The following is a 23520-nucleotide window of genomic DNA, read 5'->3' on the forward strand; positions in this document are numbered from 1 at the left end:
GAGGATTCATACATGGCCCAAAAGCCAGGAAGAGTAGTTTTTACTCATAACAGGCTTATATAGCTCCCTTATTTAAAAAATAACTAGGTCAGGTTTTTTTCTAATGAAATAAAATATTAGGCTGAAATTTTGAGTTAATTAAGTATGGGTTGCTGTAATCTACTGCCATGCCCATTTGATGTTGTATACAGGAAGAAATGAGAGATACAAGAGGTTTATGGTATGACATACATGATAACAAGGAGCATAGGGTAAATATATTTGTCATTTCAGGGAAGCTCTTACCTGACATAATCTTGGGAAAGCCTGTTTTAGAGAGATAAATGGAGAAGCCATTTAGAATGATGAATTAAACCTGCCTTTTATCTTTTCAATCGTGTCCAAAAAAATAGTTTATATTGAGCAGGAGGTTCTACCTCCCTGATCTAAGATATACTGTTGTACAAGATACACATTGTGTGGATAAATAATCTGACCCACGTTTGCTTCCATGTTAAGTCCTGCAAGTACTGAAATCTCTCTTTGAGCTTACTGGTTTTAACTTTGTATCTCAGGGTCAGAGTTCCAATTTCAGTGCACAAAGCCCTTGCCTTTGGCAGCTGAAGGCCTGTTATTATGGGCAGAGATGAAAATTTCCCTGGGCCAAGATCTATAATTTTCTATATTAAGTCTTGAATCAGTGAAGTGAAGTATCAGTGACTCATTTAAAATTCTTTTTCTCATGAAGCAGATTAGTAATTCTCTTAAGTCCAGTAAAGGGGATAAATCTGGACCACTCTGGTTTTGCATCTTAAATAAAACACTGTGAATCCACAGACTGGGATGTGGCTTTCCCCTCATATTGTGTAGATTGTCGGGACACCTGTTCTCAATACAGAACAGAGCCGACTCTGTTCACCGCTTTCCTTGATGCCTCGCTATGTCTGCAGTGAAGGAACCAAACATAGAGTTTCTCAGTGCTGGTGGCCATTTCAGGAGAGAGAGAAGGGCTGCTCCCAGAAGTCCTACCCTCCAAAGGCAGCTGAGTGAGGTCCTACAGAGCAAGATAGCCAGAGCACATAGACAGACACCAGGAATGCCTTCACAGGCTCTTCCTCCAATATGCCATTGTCACTTTTCTTCATATGTCTATATTTCATAAACTAAGCCACGTAGCAGTGTTCTAGTGTTACCTTACTCTGTTTTAACTCATATTTAATAGCAGCTCAGTGGTTTCTCTTGTGTCTTATGCATATTTTTATGAGGCACTTAGGTTTTCTTCAGGGATAACTATAGGTTCTAGAACAACTATTGTCCAGCAAGGAAATCCAAGGAAAGTCCAAGGACCTAAAAAATAATCTAGGATTTTTATGTAAGAGCCTTCTTATGGTCTGTGAATTGCCTAAAAGTACATCAGCCAAAAAAAGGGCAGGAATGTTAGATAAAGCTGTATTGGTACACAATGAATGAATGTTGAAACTGGGGGAGGGAATGGGTTACGGGGATACTATTTTCTCTCTTCTGTGTATGTTTGAAAGTTTTCGTAAAGAGAGTTATTTATAAATAAATAAATAACAGGCATATAGGGATGACTGAGCATTTTTTAGACAAACTTTTGAGGCGTTTTATGTCATTGATACGTAAGGTTCAAAAATGTAAGGGGACAATCTAAAACTTAAGTGGAAATTAAGGGGAAAAAATGCTACAATTTTAGAACATTTTTCAGTTTCCCGTTGTGAGTGATGGAATTTACTCCTTGGAGTGTAATTGGCATCATTTTATTTGATCAGAAAATCACACAAAATATTTTTGTGATTGTTAGCATATTTGCAGGCTCTTAGAGACCGATATTTCTTTTCTTTGTCATAATACATCATGAATAGATGAAAAATATATTCCGATCTATTCCTTTTTAAAAATATTCTCTTTCACATATATGCACACACGCGCACACACACACAACTCCTAGAATTCCTTCCACCCCTGCCACTAGTGAAATGTGCATGAGTGTGTGTGTGTGTTTCACATTTAAAAGCAGGTCAATTAAAGAGTTGTTTTATCATTATAGCTTTTTTGTTAATCAGGTAATGCTGAAAATTCTCTTTCAAATTTAGATGTTTATATATGTATCTGCTCCATTATCAAAGAAGTTGGGAAGGTCCAATAATATTAAAGAAGCAAAACCAGCAGACACGAAGATCCTGCATACACACACACACACACACACACACACACACACACACACACATATAATTAAACAGAAAGCAATTTATAATGCATTTCCACTTTGTAACTATTGTAATAAGGATGCTAAGTTAGAGAGAATCCCACCTATTTAATAGAAAAATACTTGATTCCATTTAATTTCAGGCAGTAGCAGTTCAGACACTGGAGGGATAGTCAGTAAGCATACCAATTATGGTAGGGAACAAAATTATGAATGCCTGAGTATTTTCAGCCTTTATTCTCCTCTGCTTCCCAAAGAATACTTTATATATCTGTTTTTTTTGTTTGTTGTTTGTTCTTCTGATTAATGGGTAGGCAGAGCCATAGATTTGAAAGGAGCAGACTGGCAATATTTTCTTTTGGAAAAGTACTAGCAAGAAATAAGATTAGATCCTAGATGATAAGGGGAAAGGGTGCAAAGACAGGAGTCTGTGAAGACAGAGGAAGTCCTGGGGCAGATGGGATATTCAGAGAAGGTGAAAAGAAAGAGACGGCGATCTTCTTGCTATTTTTTTAAAGATAGTAGGGTAGATTTGATGCTTTCTGATGTTTCTTAACTGTTTTTCTTTGCACTTGATTCTCTGCTGAGACTGGACCGTGAGGAGACCAGCTTTATTCATGTTATATAACCTTTCACAAATACAGTGTGTGATCTGCTTTCTTGGCTAAGAAAGCAGATCTGCATTCTTGTACCTTCAGTGAAGGTACAAGAATGAATGTCCACAAAGGGAACTATCTTCTCATCTTCCACTTCCATCTTCTCTTCCACTGAAACTCTGGTTCCTTTGAGATTATATCATTCCTACCTTTCTGGACTCCTTTGGACCTAACTGAAGGAAATTTCTATCCTGCTCCCCATCGTCCCTAAGAATTGGGAACCAGATGGAGGAAGGACAAGATTCAAGAATGAGGGACCTTCCATAGCCTCTCCTCCACACTCTCATTTAAATATGAAACATTTATTCCATAATGGGATTTGCTCTCTTTACAAAGAACTAAAACCCAAACCTTCAGGTTTGGCAATGGAAGTATCTCCACATAACTAGGGACAGCTAGACCTGGAAATGGGATTCTTATCTCATGAGATGCATCTTACCCCCTGAGGCTCCTGTGCTATCACCCTGCTAACCTCTTGAGACAGCAAATCCCCTTTTACTTTGACTCAGAAGAGGTCAAGATTGGAACCCTGGTGGCTCTCTGGTCTCCTCTCCCATCGCCTTCCTCTTCCCAACTTGGATCTGTCACTTCATTGTCATTCTTCCAAAGAGCCAAGCATGCACTCCCCTCAGAGCATTTGTACTTCTGTCCTTTTTCCTGGAACACTGTCCTTCCTCATACCTCCAAAACTTTCTCCTTTCTTTCATTTAGGTCTTTGTCTAGATCTTTCCAGATTACTGTATCTAAGATATGACTTTCTTTTCTGTCACTCTCTGCCCCTTACATTGCCTTGACTGTTTTTTTTTTAGTACTTATCACAAATGAAGTAATATTTATAAAAGTGCTTGCTTAATGGCTGTCTCTCTTGGCTACAGTATACTGTCTGTGATAGCAGGGACTTTGTTCACTAGTTTAGTTCTGTAGGTTCTAGAATAATACCTGGCACATAGTAAGTGCTCAATAAATAATTGTTGAATGAATGAATGTTCTTCCCTTACTGTTGAGAAAAGGCTGTAATCAATCAAGATTGTGATAATTGTGATGAGAAGTAAGGAAGAGGGGATAATATGATACAGGAAACAGAGTGAATGATAGAATATCAAAGACGAGATTAAATCTCGGTTCTGACATCTGTTAGCTGCGATACTTGTTCAGTTTGCCTAAACTCACTGACCTTTAGTTTTGTTTTGTTTTGTTTTGTTTTTTTAATCTCAAAATGGTTTTACCTCAAAAACAGGATTCATTTTGAGGACTAAATGTGATAATGCACTAAAGCATGTAGCACAATATCAGACATAAGAAGCTTCATTTCAAAATTGTTAACTATATAATTCATCTTACAAAAGCTCATCTGTTCTTTAGAACCTACAGTTCTGATCAAATCTTAAATTACAATTTACTTTCTTTTCATTTTTATATCTTCCAACAGGAGAATATTCTGATATATCTGTTCTCATTGTATTTTGGTAAAAAGCAAGGGGTTCACCCTCCTGACCATCTAAAACCAGTCTTCTCAGGACCAGCTTCCCATATGAGAAACCAGGGGATTGACTTTAGATACAGACATTCTACTTAGAACCATCTTCCCACATGAACAACCACATGATGGATTCTAGATATGACCCCCTTCAGAAGAACTCCTCTCTACTCCTCGGAAGGCCTCAGGGTATTAGCCAAGTAAGATTGCAATGTGAGATGCCCAAACCAAGACAGGAGCAGTTCACCAGACCTAGTAAGAGGTGTGTTTCATTTCATTCCCATAGAGAGAAGAAGACAGATGGTGGCTTGACATTAGCTAACTTTTTTTAAGAGCATCCAAAATGGAAAAAGTAAAGAATAGTAGTACTTTGTCCTTTATATTGATATTATTTGGCAAGTTGGACAAGGTCTCTCATGGGCTGTATCTACAAGAGTGAAACAAAGCAGAGTGTTTTATAGTACTTCAGCATATTGAGGTCTTTTCCCAAAGTTGACCCTGGTAAAACAGATCATAATCCATATAAAAAGAAAGCTCTCCTTTTTTTTTTTTTTTACCACTTTAAATTTTAGAGTCTAAAACAGAACCTTTGAACTCATCACTTGAAATTCGTCACTGTGATGCCTGCAGTTTGGGGTCTATTTTCAATTGACGATATTATCTATGGTGGGAATAAAAGAGAGAAATGGCTCCAGGGAAATGGCTCTAAAAGTCATATTTTTTACGTGTGCCCCAAAGATATTAATAACACCTAACATTTGTATGCTTCATCGTTCATAAAAAGCTATTTCTCTGCTTGTCTTATGTAATTGTCACACATTTACTCCCAATCTTTCATTCGTTCAACTAATATTTACTCTGAGGTACTATATACCAGATTTAGGGTTAAGTGCTGAAGGTAAAGTCACATGATCCCATGAGTCAGGGAGCAGCCACAATTTAAAAGTAAGTTCCAGAAATCGTAAGCAGCTCATCCAAGGTTTTATAATGAATAAATGGTAAAACTGAGATGTGAAAATAAAATTCATGATCAGCAAAATGACCATACACATCATACCTTCAACTATCCTCAGTTTGTGAGAACTGTGTCAATTGCTTTTTCCTTTCAGGAAAGCTTTTATATATCCCTGGTTGGTGACTGCTGCTACAGGTTTTCTATCTTATCACCATGTCCAGGAAATACATGCTGTGTTCAATACAAAGTGTTTACTTCTTTGATTATGATTATTTTTAAGTTAAAAAAGACCATATTATCAAACCACAGTTGCTTACAGTAGCCAAATTTGCAATAATCTTTAGGAAACCAGGAAAAGGTTTCCATGCCTACTTTAGATAAAAAAGCCTTCCTTGCAGGCTTATTAAACACCAAATGTATTATGAAGAAATTTAGAGACTCTCTTCAGGCAAAAATATTTTAAAAACTTGACAGATATATCCACTGCCCAACCAGACTGAAGAACAGTCTTGGCTTATTCAGCTGAGTGGATGCAGAAGGAATGATCCTCCATGCTTTCTGTTGTCAAGTCATGGGACAGTTTTCTGGGTGTCTTCTGCCCTAAAAATGAAAAATAGGCATGCTTACTAAAATTGTGTGTGTGTGTAATCGACTATGTTCCAGAAGCTACATTATGCTTGGGGAAAACAAAGATGAATAATGCAGGGAGCCTACCCTCAAGAGGTTTTTGATTTGGTAGAGAAAGACATATAAACCTGAGCGAGCAGCAGTGTTTTACACATGCCAAATTAGATGTCTATATGGTAGATGCACACAGGAAGAGATTGGAATCGACTTGCGATTTTTTTATCACTTGTTTAATGTCTATTTTGCTATCAGAAAGAAAATTCTTTAAGGGCTAGAACTGTGTGGGAATAAATGTGTCCATTTTATTCCCTGTTTAAATCTTTCATGGATAGCACAATATCAGGTAGATAGCACTTATGTTTCAAATTGATTTTGAAAGTATTTCAGGAAAGGTTGGATGAATGAATTGAATGAATGTATTAAAACATTAATTAATGGTAAGGTCTCTCTATGGGAACTTGGGGCGGGGGGCGTGGAAAAAGAGGTCAGGAAAGATTCTATGAAAATGATTAAGTGGGAAAAATGGGAAGCCAGTCAGGACAGAAGGATCAGTATAAGCAAATCTAGGAAGGTGTGAAAGGTCTCAACCCTTTCTGAGTAGTCCTGTAAGTGGAAATAGAGATGTGTATATTTAGGTCATGATTTTGGATAGCATTTTGTGCTAAGGAGTTTGGACTTTATCCTATACGTGGACATATGGAAGATTAACATGAAAAAGTTTGCATTATAGGAAGATCTATAGGCAATAGAAATCCATATAAAATACCTTTAATGTCCAGTCCCAATGGAAGAATTGATACCTATCTAAGAAAAATGAATTTAGGATAGTTACTCAATCTTCCTCTGGGGTGGTCTAGCCCTAAACTGTTTTATCCCTCTGCTTCTGTAGCAAGAACAAACGGGTATTCTATTTTAGAGCCATTCGTATGCATTGTTTTTACACTCAACTCCTCCATAGCGAGGACTGATTCCTTGTATGACTCCTTAGATAGATTTATCTATAGACGTTTATGGCACATATGGTCTTTAACACATCTTTGAAGAACACAGTTTCTAGTGTCTCGGTTAAATTTACTTAGTATCGATTAGTAAGTGATTCAGTCTCCATGAAAGCACTCTTCAAATTGTCACAATTTTAGTTCCTTGAATCTTGAGTTAAAAAAAGCTCCGTCCCAAGCCATTGCCCCTGTAAATCCTTCATCCACAGAAGGGATGTTCTCCTCCCAGCTGATGCCTGGAGCCCTGTAAACAGATACCTACCCAGTTATATACAGCTTTCCCTTTGAAACTGGAATATATTTATTTCTACTAACTCAGTTCACTGCATTTTGGGAATTCTTTCAGTCTCTAGCCCAGGTAATATATGCTTAGAAATAGCATACAGGAAACTGACCTATGTTTTCTTGACCTGAGTTTGGGTTCAGTTTGGGGGTGCATATGTGTTTGCTTCCTTGGTGGAGGATTGTAAGTGGATACTGGGAAAAATCCTGATGTTTTTCATTATAAGATTCCTCACTCTGGTTCCCTCTCCGTTTGTTTTTAGGGCAGGTAACATGAGCTCCATGTGAAATTAGAGTTATACCTGGGACTAGGACTTTAAATTCTCTCTTGTTTTTTGATTTTTCAAGCAGGCTGGCTAGTTATATTTAAATATGGAAATTATGGGACTCTGTTCTCTCTTAAAAGAGGAAAAGGTTGTGCTCTCACTCTTAAATCCTTTAGAATTTCATTAATGTAAGGAATCTTAAGAAGTTTTCTTGTCTATCTGTCTGCATGTATTTAATAATTTGATCAGCAGATAATGAATTGTGTGCTTCTCTCAGACAATTTGCTAGGCCACTGGGGTGGATGCTGGGCAAAGGTGAATATGACCCAGCTCCCGACTCCAATCAAATCAAATTCTCCTAATAGTGGAGAAGAACATGGACACGCGTTATGGAAATTTAATGAGATTTAGCTGGTCCCCTATTGATGGACATTGATAAATTATGGTACGTGATAATTATGCTACAATACTGAGCAGCATTTCAAAAGGATGATATGTGCTGACTCTTCATATATGATTAAACAAACAATAAAACCCACATTCTGAGTGTTCCCTTTGGAATTAAAAAAAAAAAAGAACCAGATAACTGGAAGATGGATTAGTAGGTATATATTTATGCATTTTCCTGGAAGGAGTTATAAGAAAGAGGATGGGGGGAGTTGAGAAGGGGTCTTATACTTTTTGTTTTTAACCTTCGTATAATTTGAATTTACTACCAAGAATGTCCTTCTTTTGTTTATGTGTTTATTGATTTTTAATATCAAAGGGATATCTGTACTATAAGATTATTGCTGTGTATTTTTTCTTCTTTGTGCCTCTTTCTTATAAAAAGTGCCATGTTACATAGAGTGTGTAGTAATCTATAAAGATTACATATAGTATGCAAAGAGGTCTATCAGGGGCAAGTACAGCACCATGGAAATATGAGGGAGGGGAAGAGGAAGACAAGACCAGATATGGTCCATCTTGGTCAGTAAATAAGATTCTCCTTGTTTTAAAGACTCTTTATCTTAGAAACATTTTCCTTTGATGTTTTGCCTTCCAGCTACACAAGCTTCCCCAATCTGTTGCTGGACAGGTAAGTCAGCCAGTTGTAGATTAGTCAGTTGGTGCTTCTTGGAAGTACCTGTGCTTTGTGCACTTTCTTGGTGTCTTCACTCAGCACAGATGAGGTTTCAGTCATAAGGAAAAAGTCGTACCTCCAACATGTACATTGTGTCTCATCTACTTGAATCATTAACTTTCTCTCTTATGTTATTCCCCTAAACAAGGTTTGGTTTTTCTTCTAAGAATAAATTTTTCTATATGAAAAGAATTATCAGAGAATTGTTACAAATAAGAAAGAGATGGTGCCTTGCTTGTTTGTTTCCTTTTTTTATATTTTTAAAAAAATTTTTAATTGAAGTACAGTTGATTTACAATGTTGTGTTGATTTCTGCTGTACAGCAAAGTGATTCGGTTATGCATATATATATGTTTTTTTTCCATATTCTTTTCCATGATGGTTTATCACAGGATATTGAATATAGTTCCCTGTGCTATACACTAGGACCTTGTTGTTTATCCATTCTATATATAAAAGGTTACATCTGCTAACCCCAGCCTCCCACTCCATCCCTCCCCCAACTCTCTCCCCATTGGCAACCACCAGTCTGTTTGTTTTAATACTTGAAACAGAGAGGTGAGCTTGAGATAATTACTTAGCCATAATATGATTTATCAAAAAAAAAAAAACCATACTATGTTTTTTCTCTCTTTTTTTTTAGGCAAACAGCTGTTCCGCTTTTGTTGTCACTCTGGAGCATTTTCTTTTTCTGTCAGCCTGCTTCCCATAGTAGAGAATTTTGTTTGCAACTAAATAGAAGCACTAATCCATTTCAGAAAGATAAAATTGGGAGTGTACATGCAAATTACACTTTCTTTAAGTGTTATTAACTTTTTGTTTCCACCATTTTACATTTCTTTGGCCTAAATGATAGGAGTACACATGTGTCTGACATTTGTAAATATTACCCATGTAATTTGTTTATTCTGTTAAAATAAACTGTTATTAGAATGGCAGTACAAATCATCTTAGCAGATCTCATTGAATGCTTGGTTTTCACTTCTAATTCTAACCTGTGCTCAGAGAACCACAGTAATCATATCTTAGTGAATATTCAGTCTTTTTGCTCCATCCCAAAGTTATGACTCAAGCACAAGAACTGCCTAAAACTCATTTCTTTTTACCTCTGATGGGGAAGGTGGAAGGTAAGCAGTTGGAGAGAGTGTTTGATTAGAAATCCAGAATACACGGTTCTGGGTATGATGTTTCTATCAGCTACCACAATTTAGCTGGCAATTCATGGAACTTTTATTTTCCTTATCGGCAAAATAAAGAGTTTAAATTAAATACATTTTAAGATCAAATGACAGACATGGACTATAGGCCTTCCAGGATGGAAGTTTAGTACAACTAAGAACTGTCCAAATAACTATACCTCATTTAGTATACAAAACATAGTTAAATGGTAAACAGGCCGTAGAAGTTGAAAGGAAATGGAACCAAATAGCCCACTTTGCCATATGCAAAAGGCTTTCTAACTCCAAAATATAATAATTCAGTGTTGTAACCTTCAAGTAATGTGTGTCATGTCAGTTGTGGTCTAGATTTGGGACTTGCTGTCTCTACATCTAGGAAGATATGTAGCTATAGATATACACATACATATATGCATGTGAACTTTGTCATTATAAAGCATATGTGGGAGAGAAAATAGCAACTCATTTGCATACAAATCAGAGGAATTCATCTGCAAACTTTCCTGGATATAACAGCAAGTATTTTATTTTATTTTATTTTTCTACTGCAAAGCACTTTATTTATTTTTTAATTAATTTTTATTGGAGTATAGTTGATTTACAGTGTTGTATTAGTTTCTGCTATACAGCAAAGTGAATCAGTTATACATATACATATATCCACTCTTTTTTAGATTCTTTTCCCATACAGGTCATAACAGAGTATTGAGTAGAGTTCCCTGTGCTATACAGTAGGTCCTTATTAGTTGTCTATTTTATATATAGTAGTGGGTATATGTCAATCCCAATCTCTCAATTTACCCCTGTCCCCCCTTCCCCCCTTGGTAACCATAAGTTTGTTTTCTGCATCTAACTGCAAGTATTTTAAAGGTAGTAGTAAAAAAATAAGGACATGGGTTCTAACATAGAGTTAGAACCAGACTTATATCCATAATTTGTACATCATTATTATTTATGCCATGTCAGTACAGGCTACTTCTGTCTGCATATGAAGGAATTAGGGATCCTGATCAGGTAGAAGACAGCAGGAAGCTTAAGGACTATGGAGAATTATAGTAAGGGCTGAAAGTCCAAATACATTGTTGTGTCAACTTAAAGAAAAACACACAACATAGGAGTTGTTAAAGTTTTATTCAGGGACCTTACTGAGGACTGTGGCCTGGGAGACAGCCTCTCAGAAGCTCTGAGGGAATTATTCCAAAAAAGGTAGTGGAGAAACTAGCTTACATATGATTTTTGGTTGGGAATATGTGCAGTCAAGCATACACCTTGATAAAAAATTACTGCTAGTCACAAAGAACAAATATCTTAAGTTAATGATGTTAGTGCTTTTCTATCAATGGGAAGAAGCAAGAATCGGGGCTCATTAAAATTCTCCCTGACCTCTACATCTAACTGTCTAAGGGGCCTGTTTGTCCAAAGCACAGAGTGCTGCATCCTGTTTTTCATCCCAAATTCCCCTGACGGTGCCCTGTTGGTGACAGCAGTGGCTAAGGACCTAGGGCTGGGGGCTGAGCCAGGCTCTTTGTTCTTTGCTCTCAGTTCTAGTGCTGGCAGTTTTCATCTGGAATTCTAAAAGTGTTTCAACTACATCCTGTCATTGCATCCATCTCATTTATTAATATTTTCATTTAGCGAACATTTGATAGAAGCCTGCTTTTAGCCAGACTTGGTATTAGTCCTTCCTGTGCTCAGGTCGTGATCTGGCACTTGGCACAGAGAGAACCATGCACGTGAACGGTGAAGTTTCCAAACTCTGTGGTATTGGGGGTGATTTCTAAGCTAGAGGATGTTCTATGGCTATCATGCTAGAGGCAGACATCCATTCTCTGTTCCCCAAATACCGATCCATATTTCTATTATGACAGCCATTGCCATCCATTTGAGTATTCCTTTTACTTGTCTTTTTGCCTCTAGACTGACCACTCTGTCAGGTACAGAGTCCAGGGTAGTGAAACATACACGTATACTGAATAGCTTTCAGTTTTCTTTTTTTAATGAATGAATGTGTTAAAAGTGTTTCTAAGTTTAACAGCCTTTTATTACTATCGTTTTTGAATTCATTAGTAGGAACAGCTTTTTAATGTACAAGTCACCCTGAATATCACAGGGATAGTTTAATTAAAAACGAATTCATATCCATACCTGAAAAAAAAAGATAGTTTCTAGATTAAAATTTTATCATATTTTATCTTAGTTCTTGAAATTTTTTTTTAATTTGTTTTCATCTCATCCCTCTACTCTAACACAAAGATTTTTTAAGCTCGCCCCCAGTAAACTGCTTCTGTTGTCATTAGCTTACTCTCTCTACCAGCTCCTCCCACTCTACTTTTTTTTTCTGAAGTAAGATTTATAATCTATCTGAGGTGAGAAATTTTTAAATTTAATATTTAAAACATCAGACTTGTAAGTTATGATAATAAAGAGATATTTTTAAAAAAGCATCACCACAAATCCAATATAAATACTAGACGAATTTAAATAAACTGAACGCTAAAAATTAAAAATTGTTCAACTTCTCTAAGGGACAGCAGGAATTCTGCTATTAATACATATTAACTGAAATGTATGTCAATATCTACTTACAAGATACAATGTTAGAAACATTTTTAATGAATCATAAAACTGAAGTTGTGTTAGGTTTAAATAAAAATCAATATATAGTGTTTTACATTAATTTTGCTAAGCAAAATACTTGTCGTCTGTTCATTTGCTTAAAATATCAAATCCTGTAAACCATTAGATTATTTTATCAGTTTATGCATTCGATGTTTTATGTTTAATGCAGAGTTTGGAAGACTAGAAATACTCCACTAAGCAAGCAAATTGTAATTACTTCTTCATAATTACCATGCAACTTTATTGCCATGCATTGTTATAATTATATTTTAAATATTCCCTATTTACATGAGAGACCATAATGTCTTCTAGCACATTACAATCTGTGGCTTATAACTGCATCTCACTTCCACAAAGGCCTTTTCTTCATTTAGCCTCTATTTCAACTACTGTTAAAAGAGACTAAACAAAATCAATTGGCATCATAATACTGCAATAAGGAAATTGTAGACAATATAATATTTCTGTGCTACTGAAATCGTCTCATTATTCAGAGGATTCATGTTTAACATCTAAGGTATATTCCTCCTTCCTTAAGGATTCAGTCATAATCACATCAGTGCTTCTCAAACTTCATTGCATACAGGAATCACCTTGGGATCTGGTGCAAATACAGATTTTAATTTAGTATATCTGGGAAAGAGCCCTCGACTCTGCATTTCTAACAGGCTCCCATGTGCTGATACCACTGCTGCTGGTGCTTGGGCCACACTTTGAATAGCAACACTGTCAAGTGTTATGTATATCTATGTGCAAAATGCTGTTAACAATTTTCACACACACACACACAAACTTCACCCAGAACTCTGCTATAATCACTTTCCACCTTCAAGCCTGGAAATTACTTATTACTGTTAGAAGACTTAACACAAACAGAAAGTGTTACCAAAATCAGCTTCCGCTGTTCACCACTCAAAAGCCAATACTCAAGAGACAAGTGTTGGTTGAAAAGAAAAGATTGCTTTATTCAGGAGACCAGTAACCTGGAGAGAAGGTGGACTCATGTCCAAGAACCAACCCCGAAGTTTCTGCTCAACCATGAAAGTTTTTAGAGGAAGAATCATTTGGGGAGGGGTTCAGAGTCTTTGTTATCTTCCGCTGTGTATAGACCTTCTTCTGATTGGTTGGTGGTGAGGTAGCAGGGTGGTATCCAGGAATTTTGTGCTTGACCTGAAGTTACCATCCTCCACCTGGGTGGGGGCCTTAGTTCCTGCAGAAGAACTCAGAGATATATTGTTCTGTATATTCCTTGAGGAGGAACCAGGACCCTGCGCCAGGGCGGCTGCACTAGTGGTTCTTGCCTGTTCCTCCTTTGTTCCTGCATTCTCTCCTCTCCCTGATTAGCAACTCTTTGAATCTACCCTTTGGAACTCAGGGAAGGTCAAGGAGGCTGAATGAAGCCTATTTCCTACAAAGAAGAAATGGGGGACACGGAAAGGATTTGTACCCAGGAGGGCCCCACAGGGTCCTTCTCGGTTTCAAAACATCATTGAACCTGTGAAAAAAATCTGCCAAGTAAGCATTAGGGAATTTCACTCTGAAGTGACATGGGGTAGTAAGAGACAGCTTCCAGAAGAATGTGACGTTTGAGCTACATTCTGAAGGTTGATTAGTAGTTTGCCAGATGGAGGGTATGGGTCCAGGGGGCAGGGTAGGAGGGAGATGCAAAAGGAATTTCAGGCAGGAGGAAAGGCATTTAGAGGTGAGGGCACTGTAAACCACTGGGGGAGAGGAGGAGACAGATGAAAGGTAAGATTAAGGGCACAAATTCTTATCTTCTAATTGAGGAGTTGAGATTTTATCTTGCAGGTGTTTAGAAATTACATGAGGACTAGAAGATTATATAAATCTAATTAATATAATTTACTAATGTTTTCTCTTCCACTCTGAATAAAATAGTCCCTTGGGAAACTAACAATCAGAATGACATGCCTGCAATTCAAGGGTAATATTATGGATATTCCATCTTATTTTAATGACACATTTGAACATTTGTTTCTGGGGTTTTATTTTTTAATTCATTTAGCGAAACATTGTGGCCCTATCTTCTTTCCCATCATAATCATCTTCAAATTAAGAAAGTAACAGGAGATGTTTCAACTTAGCAATGTCAATAAATACACATAGGTCATTGTCAACATCCATAGCCTAACAGTTTATGAAGATCCTTGAATATCAGGGTGGCTAAGATTTGAAGCCTCTAAGACACTGTAAAACACAATTTGCAAAGATGTCTCAGTTGAAAGCTAAGAAAGTCTCACCCCATGACTTTTTAAATTTCCCCTAGTGTTAAAAACAATTTTTTGAAAGTTCTCTTTTCAATAATGGTAAACTTCAAGATAGGTTTAAAATCCAGAATCTCCTAGTCTATCTATATTTGATCCTTGGCAAGCTAGACTATTGTTATCTGGTAATATTTGTTTCAAGGATGCTTCTGCACAATTTTTTATGCTAGTGGATAAAAGAAATCTTAAGGTTAATCGTTCATTCAGTCTTTTCTTTTCCTGCCAGGGCTGCTCCCCAATTCTATAGCTTCCAAGGTTTCACAAAAAAAAAAAGACTTTTAAATGTATATATACACATACACACACATACACATATGTATAGTAGGAGAGGAAAAATAATTTTCTCTCTACTCTTCTAAGTCTTGACTGAGGCACCCCCTGTAATAAATGACAGATTAACAAGAGAAAAACAAACAGGAGTTTAATAACATGTATACTTCCTATATACATGGCAGGCACTCAGAAAAACTGAGCCCCTCAGTCAGCAGTCATTCATGGCAAAAGACAAGGATACAGGGAAGGGTAAAGAATTAGGACCACATGTGGGAGATCATGAATTGGGCAACATCCCAGCCAGCAGAGAGAATGGAGCTCCCAGGAGCTGTACAAAATAAAAGACTTTTATAGGCAGAAAAGAGTGGGACAAGAAAGGCATACTAGCAAAAAGTGAATTGGTTGTGACAAGGTCCCTTTCCTTTAGGGGATGCAGGGGTCTGTCAGGCAGGTTACCTACCTCTCTAGTGCTGACCAAGGGTTTCCTGATGGACTGGTTTCAGATTCCATTTCTCAGAGGGCTGAAACTATAAGTCTCTGTTTGGTGACATGGGGCTTAGCATAAGTGACTCCATTTAGGGCTTGTTGTCTTGTTTTTAACACCAACATAATCGGAAGGGGTTGATTCTTGTCTCTTTACTTCTAAGGCAAGTTCACATTCTGCTTCAACTGATTATTTTTTCAACAATATTTGTAATATTCTTTTATGGTCTGCCAGTACTTTTTTGAAGCCCAGTTAGTTAGAACAGCCGCCAACAGAGTTGAAACTAAAAGGGGGCCAAATGTCTCTCCAGAAGCAAGAGGACTTCAAAAGATATGCATTACAAAGCACTACTGTGACTCACATAATCACTTATTTTTAAAGGGGATTTGCTAATGTAAAATTGGTTTCTTATCTTCCCAGCCCCTAGTGAGCCTTTACTGTGCAAATTCGCTGATGGAGGACAAAAGAAGCGACAGAATCAAAGTAAATACACCCAGAATGGAAGGCCTTGGCCCAGGGAAGGAGAGGTGAGTCCTGACTGACCTGTGCTCAGAAATGTGGCCGCAGACATCCCTCAGGAGGGTGGCAAGACAGACACACGGGGCTGTGAGAGAACCAGGTCCTGTAGAAAACCAGATGGCAAATGAGCAGGCCTATATTGATTTAATCAGAATAAAATTAGTTCAGGAGGAGTATAGGACTTCCAAATCGACCTCAGTTCTGCACTACAGTAAGTCTTCTGTCTTTAACCAAACTTGAACCCTATAATACTCACTGAAAGACTTAGCCACAAAGAATTGATCCATAATTGTGTCATAGTTATAAAATGAGGGTATGATTACTTAAGAAAATATTTTCAGTGAAAACAGTAGTGAGAGTTAAATGTTTGTGTTTGAAAAAAACAAACAAAAATTTAGACTTATTTCATTCTACTGTTGAGATGTTCCACTTGCACATATATGTGTAGTTATGAAATGCCCATGTGCTCATAAACATGTTGATATGTGTCTTATATATGTAATATCAATATAAAATATGACATTTTCTGTTGGTCAAGGAGAAAGAAAAGCAGACACACACAAGGTTTTGCTTTTCCCAACAAGGAGAAAAGCACTTAACAGTTAATTATCCCTTTACTCTCCTAACACAGAACAGTAGAAAAGCAAGCTTATGGCTCCAGTGCCACTTGGGAATGGATTCCTGTTGGTTATATTTGTTGTGAGAAGACAAGGAAAAGGTGTCTGGGCTTCCAAGAGATCTTTTTATTCTTTGTGAAATAGAATTGAGTTGTTTGAATGCCTTGAATAAATGCCATTTTGTACCAAGGCCATCATTTCAACAGAAGAGCTTTATTTCGTATTTCTATTCAAAGCGTCTACTTCATCCATTTATCATTTAAGAGGCATCCTACTTGATGCAGCATTTTGTACTTTCAACACTGAGATTACAGTTGTAAGGAAAGAAAAGAGGGTGGGATTTTTTTCTCAGCAAAACCTTTAGCCATTTTTCAGTTTCTAAGACTGTAGTCTGTTTTGAGTATTTCCATGCAGATCTCAAAACCCCTTGTAAAGTAGATAGCTATGTTTAAGTACTATATAATCTATAACTCATTACCTTAAGGAAAAAGAGAATCACCATTGAACACTTGAAGCTAATAAAAAAAAACCAAGAGTTTCAATATTTCAATTTTAGAAAGGCAGTCAGAACAGAAGAGAGTAGGGTGTGACCGTGTGTTTTTAGTAGGCAGTTTGTGATCATCAGGTAGCCCACTGCCCCCAGAAGAAAGGTGATTTCACAATGGTCCCACGCCAGTCATCCATGGTCTAGAAAGACTCATTTGATCTTTCAAAATTTTCTTGAGTCAAATGCCCGCTGATTAGAGATTTCTGGATCACAGACCATAACCCCAAAGCCTCAATATTTAACTAGGTAACTGAGCAATGATGACTGAAATTTCAGTTCCTATATTATTACATTCACTGAATAGATACCAATTGCAGCAAGACACCTCACTTGAGTCTACATTTCTTAGAAACCAAACCAATAAACATAAAAGAAATGTAAACTTAAGAGCGGCCACCCTGCTACTGTATACAGAATCCAGGGCTCTGGGTTTAGAGCATGATAAAGACCACGTGTACTATTGCCATGGAAGCATTGTGGAGTCAGATTTAGGACCCAGGCACCTTGTAATTTAAATGTAGGTTTTAAAGTATATTCTTAATCTTTGCTTTCAAAAGTTGCTTTTTAAGAGCTATAGGTTTTCTTGTTGAATATGAAAATCAAGGGACCATCATAAATTTATCTGTGACCAATAAAAACATATCCCAAGTATGCAGATACATTTCAGAGGAAAGACATCAGAAAAAGAAATGGCATGAACTGAAAATACACTTATCAGATATCTTGGTTTTGAGGTGAGCATGTTAATTTTTACTCTGTGATTATGTGATTATGGTCTTAGAAGTAGACACACCAAGAATATTGGATAACTTTGCCCATTATTACATATATTTTTTCTTCTATCTCCCCTTGCATAGTACTTGCTAGACTAAATAAAAGTATGTATATTAGTATGGTGTATAAGGTATGACATCATACAAATTAATCCTATGTAAGCAATATTTAATCATTTCTTATAAACCAGTCAGTTTTAGTTACTGTATTTCATTGTTTCTAAGACACACATTTTTGTTGTTGTTGTTTTTCCACATTTTGACACTGCTGAAATGGACTCTCCTCTTATAATCAATGGCAAGACAGTTTGTATTTTCTCCTGTTAAGTCACCTGGGGGTACTATCTACATTCTCTGCTTTAGGTCTTTGACCGCATAGATCTTATCAATTGAAACTCTAACCAGAGAAGGACTGTGGGTCATCTTCTTAGAGAGAACTTTTTGCTTCCTTCCCTCACCCAGATTGAGACATGCATCTTCCCTTGAAGTCCATTTCTGGTGGGTGGTTTTGTGTTTTATTTACCTTGTAGCCCTTTGGCATTCCAGCTTTATAAGGAGATCATTTGGGTGGTTTGTTTTTGCTTGTTTGTTTTGTTATATAAAATAATGGTAAACCTTTCAATCATCGTTGCCTTAGATAAAATAAAAAATAATCATTTAGATTCTGCTGCTTCACAACCTGAGATCATAGCCCAGAATGAGGCTAATGTTTACTTGTCCTCTCTCTTGAGTCAGGTGAAAAATGATAGTGTGAAAAAGATTTCTGAGGCAATGCTTCAGATACAAAACCAGTGGCTTGCAAGCAACTTTGAAGTACCTTAAACATGAAAATTGATAGGCTAATTAAAATTTTAATTTATTATGTAAAGCTGTTTTATTCTGGGTGGCATTTTGATAACCGTTCTTCTAGCATAGTTTGGTGAAATGCTATTACTGAACACGTTATACACATAAATTAGTGTAAGTTAGCCAGGTTTTGAAATATAAGTATATGCTGGCCGACATACTTTTGCAGAAGTGAAGAACACTGGAATATTTTAAAGTTATTAACTAATCTCTCAAGTGACACCCAAAGCTATCAGCAGAAGGGCCAGGGATTGGGGCTGTGAGCCCTGTCTTTCCAAGGGCTCTAACAGTCTTACCATTTTATTTCTTAATGCAGCCTTCCTCAAATTCTTTGGTCTTTGTTTTCCTTTATACTCTTAAAAATTATTAGTTATTAGTTCATTAAAAAAATAAACCCATCACCTGTTAACAAAAATAGTACTTTTTTATGGAAAGTACTATATTTTTCAAATTAAAGACTTTTTTTTTTTTTTTTTTTAGAAGAAAGACACTGTTTTACATTTTTGCCCATCACTTTAATGTCTGGCTGAGTAGCAGATGACTGGACTTGCATTCAGGCAGACCTCGTTTTACTGCACTTCCCTTTTCTGCACTTGACAGATGTTGTGTCATTTACAAATTGACGTTTGTGGCAACCCTGCATTGAGCAGGTCTATTGGTGCCATTTTTCCAGCAGCATTTCCGTACTTCCTGTCTTTGTGTCACATTTTCATAATTCTCGCACTATTTCAAAATTTTTCATTATTACTATATTTGTTATGGTGATCTGTGATCAGTGATCTTTGATGTGATTATTGTGATTGTTTTGGGGCATCATGAACTGTGTCCATATAAGATGGTGTGTGTGTTCTGACTGCGCCACTCACTGGCCATTCCCCCATCTCTCTCCCTCTTCTCGGGCCTCCCTGTTTTCTGAGGCAATGCTGAAATTAGGCTAATTAATGGTCTCTAAGTGTTCAAGTGAAAGGAAGAGTCCCACGTCCCTCATTTTAAATCAAAAGCTAGAAATAATTAAGCTTAGTGAGGAAGGCATGTTGAAAGCCCAGATAGGCTGAAAGTTGGCCAAGTAGTCACTGCAAAGGAGAAGTTCTTGAAGGAAATTAAAAGCGCTACTCCAGTGAACACATGAATGACAAAAAAGCAGAATAGCCTTATTGCTGACACAGAGACAGTTTTAATAGTCTGGATAGAAGACCAAACCAGCCACAACATTCCCTTAGGCCAAAGCCTGATCCATAGCCAGGCCCTAACTCTCTTCAATTCTAGGAACGGTGAAAGAGGTGAGGAAGCTGCAGAAGAAGAGTCTGAAGCTAGCAGAGGTTTAAGGAGGTTTAAGGAAAGACTCCATCTCCGTAACATCAAAGTGCAAAGTGAAGCAGCAAGTGCTGATGCAAAACCTGCAGCAAGTTCTCCAGAAGGTCTAGATAAGATAATAAAAGTGGCTACACTAAATAACAGATTTTCAATGTAGATGAAACAGCCTTCTTTGGGAGGAATATGTTATCTAGGACTTTCCTAGCTGGAGGGGAGAAGTCAGTGCCCAGCTTCAAAGTTTCAAAGTACAGGCTGAATTTTGTTAGGGGCTAATGCAGCTGGTGACATGAAGTTGAAGCCAAAGTATCCAAGACTGGATACTACAGACATGATGGAAACATAGAGACAGACTCCCTACCCCCTTGGAACCTAAAGTGGCAAAGTAGGAGATTAAAAGTAGAATTTAATACAATTTAGGTTGTAGAAATAAAATCACTGACTGTTACTGGCTTCGTACCTACACAACAGTTAAAGAAAGCCAAAGCCAAAATAACAGCAAAAATAACAACAAAAACAGCAGCCACACGAATATCGGCTCACATTTGTCATGTTACTAACCATTAACTGTTCATTTGATTGATTGGTTGTTTGTTTTTCAGGGTAGGTAGCTGATTTGTCTACATTTAAACCCCCCGACACCCCCAATTCTCCTGAAAGTTGGAAAGCTCTGCTTTGTCACCCATCCCGTAGAGGCATACATGCTCATGGGTGCTGAGTGGCTCTGACAGGATAAAGTTAAGAGAAGTAACTTGAGCTTTGAGTTGTTATTTAATAAATCCTGAGTCCTCTAATGTGCCCAACTGAGAATAATAATTCTTTCTGAACTTTAAGGAATCATGTGTGTCAACGTCTGTGATAGGCTCAGAATTGTTTGCTTTTGATCGTAATTTACCAGGCACTCTACTTGAGTGGCTAACGGGGTCAGACACTGGAGTTTAAGTCACAAATCCACAGCTTTCAAGCTGAATGACAAACTTTGACCCACGTTTTGTTAATGTTTTTATAAGATCATATCCACAATCGTTATTTGCATTCCAAGCATTATTTGGCACTGCACATTACGTGATTTTCAGATTTCTAGCCAATTTTCCCTTGAAGGTCATGTAATCAGAAAAACCAAGAGCTGGCAAGGAGAGGGGGACTTGGATGGAGAAGATGAAAGAAAAAGAAAAAAAAGTAAAAGAAAAACATGAACTCTTGTAGATACCAAGGAAAAGATTGAGCTACTGATGAATTACATGGTTGGTGTTTTTAAAGGGAAAGAAGATGAATTATTAGCCTACCTATTCTGGCAAATAATGATGTTTACAAAAGTGCTTATACATCCTCCCTGGCTATGAAAAGTACTCCTCATGGTCAAGTACTTTCCAGTATCTTTCAAAACTATTATCTTTGACAGAAGAAGCATTCTGATGCCACAACTGGTGACTTTCTGGATTTAACAAAGAATTAGCAAATGAATTTTCTTGCATATTCTACGGACTTCATAGTACTGAATGTAAATAATCTTTAAGCTTCTGCATCCTAATCTAATTCAAGGGTGAAGTTACCAAATTCTTCTGTGTAAGGAATTTTTAGAATCCTTATAAATAGTGCTATTAATTTATAAAATTTCCTTTTGTTTAATGAAAGACTCAGACTCACGAAATAATCAGTTTGAAAAAAGATACGTGGGAACCAGATTTATAAATTTATCCCACTTGCTAAAATTTATTTGGTACCCAGGATCAATACTCATGGTGTTTTTATGGTCATTTGAAGATGTGCAGAGCAGCAAAAAGTTTGAGTCACCAAACACATACCCCCCAGATGAGGTTTAGCGCATGATGCTTTGCCTTCTTGTTTCAGTTCTTACACTATCAACTAATGTCCTTTCTTTGGTTTATTTAGGGTTACAGGTTTTGTTTGTTCGTGCTTTTCACTCTTTAAAATGGCCCTCAAGTGTAGTGCTGAAGTGTTGTCTGGTGTTTCTATGTGAAAGAAATCTATAATGTGCCTTACGGAAAAAATATGGAAAAGTGAAGATAAGCTTTGTTCAGGCATGACTTAGAGCGCTGTTGGTTTTGAGTTCAATGTTAATGAATCAACAATATATATTAAATATGGTGTCTTTAGAGAAAAATAGATATAAAACAAGGTTATCTATTGATCAGTTGGTGAAAATGTTGTGACCAGACTCTTGCAGGAACCTAACCATATATTTCCTCTAGGAGCAGTGATTCAGTATTCCCTAATTCAGTGTTCATGGTGACTTAATAGAATAGAATTACTTCAAATAACAAGAATCAATTTTATCTTGTTTTATGATCACTGCCATTGAATGGGATCCAGTCTCTTGGTTAAGTTTATGTCTCTCCCACTGATGTAAAATATAATGTGCATGGATATCAAAAGTAACTGTTACCAGTGTATGAGCCAACTGTCTTAATTTGAAGAGTTGTGTTACAGTCTATTGTCAGTCTTTATGGATTTAAAGACATTAGTTCTTACTCTACTCAACCAATATGTGTAAAACTTTCTAAGGAATTTGGAAAAAGCTCTGATCCTGTTTTCATTAATTTAATGAGTCCATGAGTGACTAGTAGACTTGGAATTATTTCATAAAATTCTTAAACATTTGACCCAATGTAAAGATTCACGTATCTTCCTTAGCAAGAAAAAGTCATTAGCCTAATACATTGAATTATTTCTACTATCATTTATATCATTCTTATTTACACACCTCTTTGCATCTGAGAAGAAGCCATTTTGGCTCTTTAGGAACCAAACTGGATCACATTGATATGGACATTATTGATGCTGAAGGGCATGTAGATGTCTGTGGAAGTAACAGCAAACAGGCTCCATAAAATCTGGAGAGAAGAAGCTATCACTCCAGTCACAATTCATAGGGAATCCTAGCAACAGAATATTTTGTTGAGTTTCTTGAAAGCATTTGGCTGTCAGTAGTTGTTACCAATGTTACTGTAAAGCACATGCTTTGAGACATTCTTAGCAGTGAGGAAAACAAGGAACAACTCAAACACGTGGCCCCCTGGTCTTCAGTTGGATCTTTTCTGACTAGTGCATCCTGCTTCCAAACTATTTGATCAGTCACCAGTCAATGTCCTTCGTATTAAGTATGAGAAGAACCTGACAACAGGCCCGGGAATTCATCATTTCTGTTAGCTTGGGAGCCATATTGACTACAATTTTATTTTACAATACTGAGCATTAGAAAATTTGTTTCAGAGATACAGAATTGAAGTCCTGCCCCAATGAGCCATTAGAAGTAATACTTTGAGGAGAAACTGAAGCACAGTTTCCTATGAAATTGTATAGCTAAAGAATTATCTGAAAATCTTAGTAATAGTTGCATGTAGATTCAGGTTATCTTCAAACATATTCCATGAAAGTAGAAACATCATCTACATAGTTTGCTACTGTTTCCATTGGATACATCATAATCTTGGCAGTTAGTTGTCCAATTCTTTTC

The 23520-nt window shown here is 36.9% G+C and overlaps 1 protein-coding gene across 10 annotated transcripts in view; it reads left to right on the forward strand.

The window, feature by feature from the left end:
• Positions 1–23520, forward strand: part of RBMS3 (RNA binding motif single stranded interacting protein 3) — a 713376-nt gene that overhangs the window by 560310 nt on the left and 129546 nt on the right. For all 10 annotated transcript variants that reach the window (XM_036869064.1, XM_036869070.1, XM_036869066.1 and 7 more), the window contains exon 7: positions 15850–15956. In XM_036869064.1, the coding sequence (XP_036724959.1) occupies positions 15850–15956 (107 nt within the window). The remainder of the gene's footprint in view (positions 1–15849; positions 15957–23520) is intronic.

This window comes from Balaenoptera musculus, chromosome 11 (genome assembly GCF_009873245.2).
Source record: "Balaenoptera musculus isolate JJ_BM4_2016_0621 chromosome 11, mBalMus1.pri.v3, whole genome shotgun sequence".
NCBI classification, from domain to species: domain Eukaryota; kingdom Metazoa; phylum Chordata; class Mammalia; order Artiodactyla; family Balaenopteridae; genus Balaenoptera; species Balaenoptera musculus.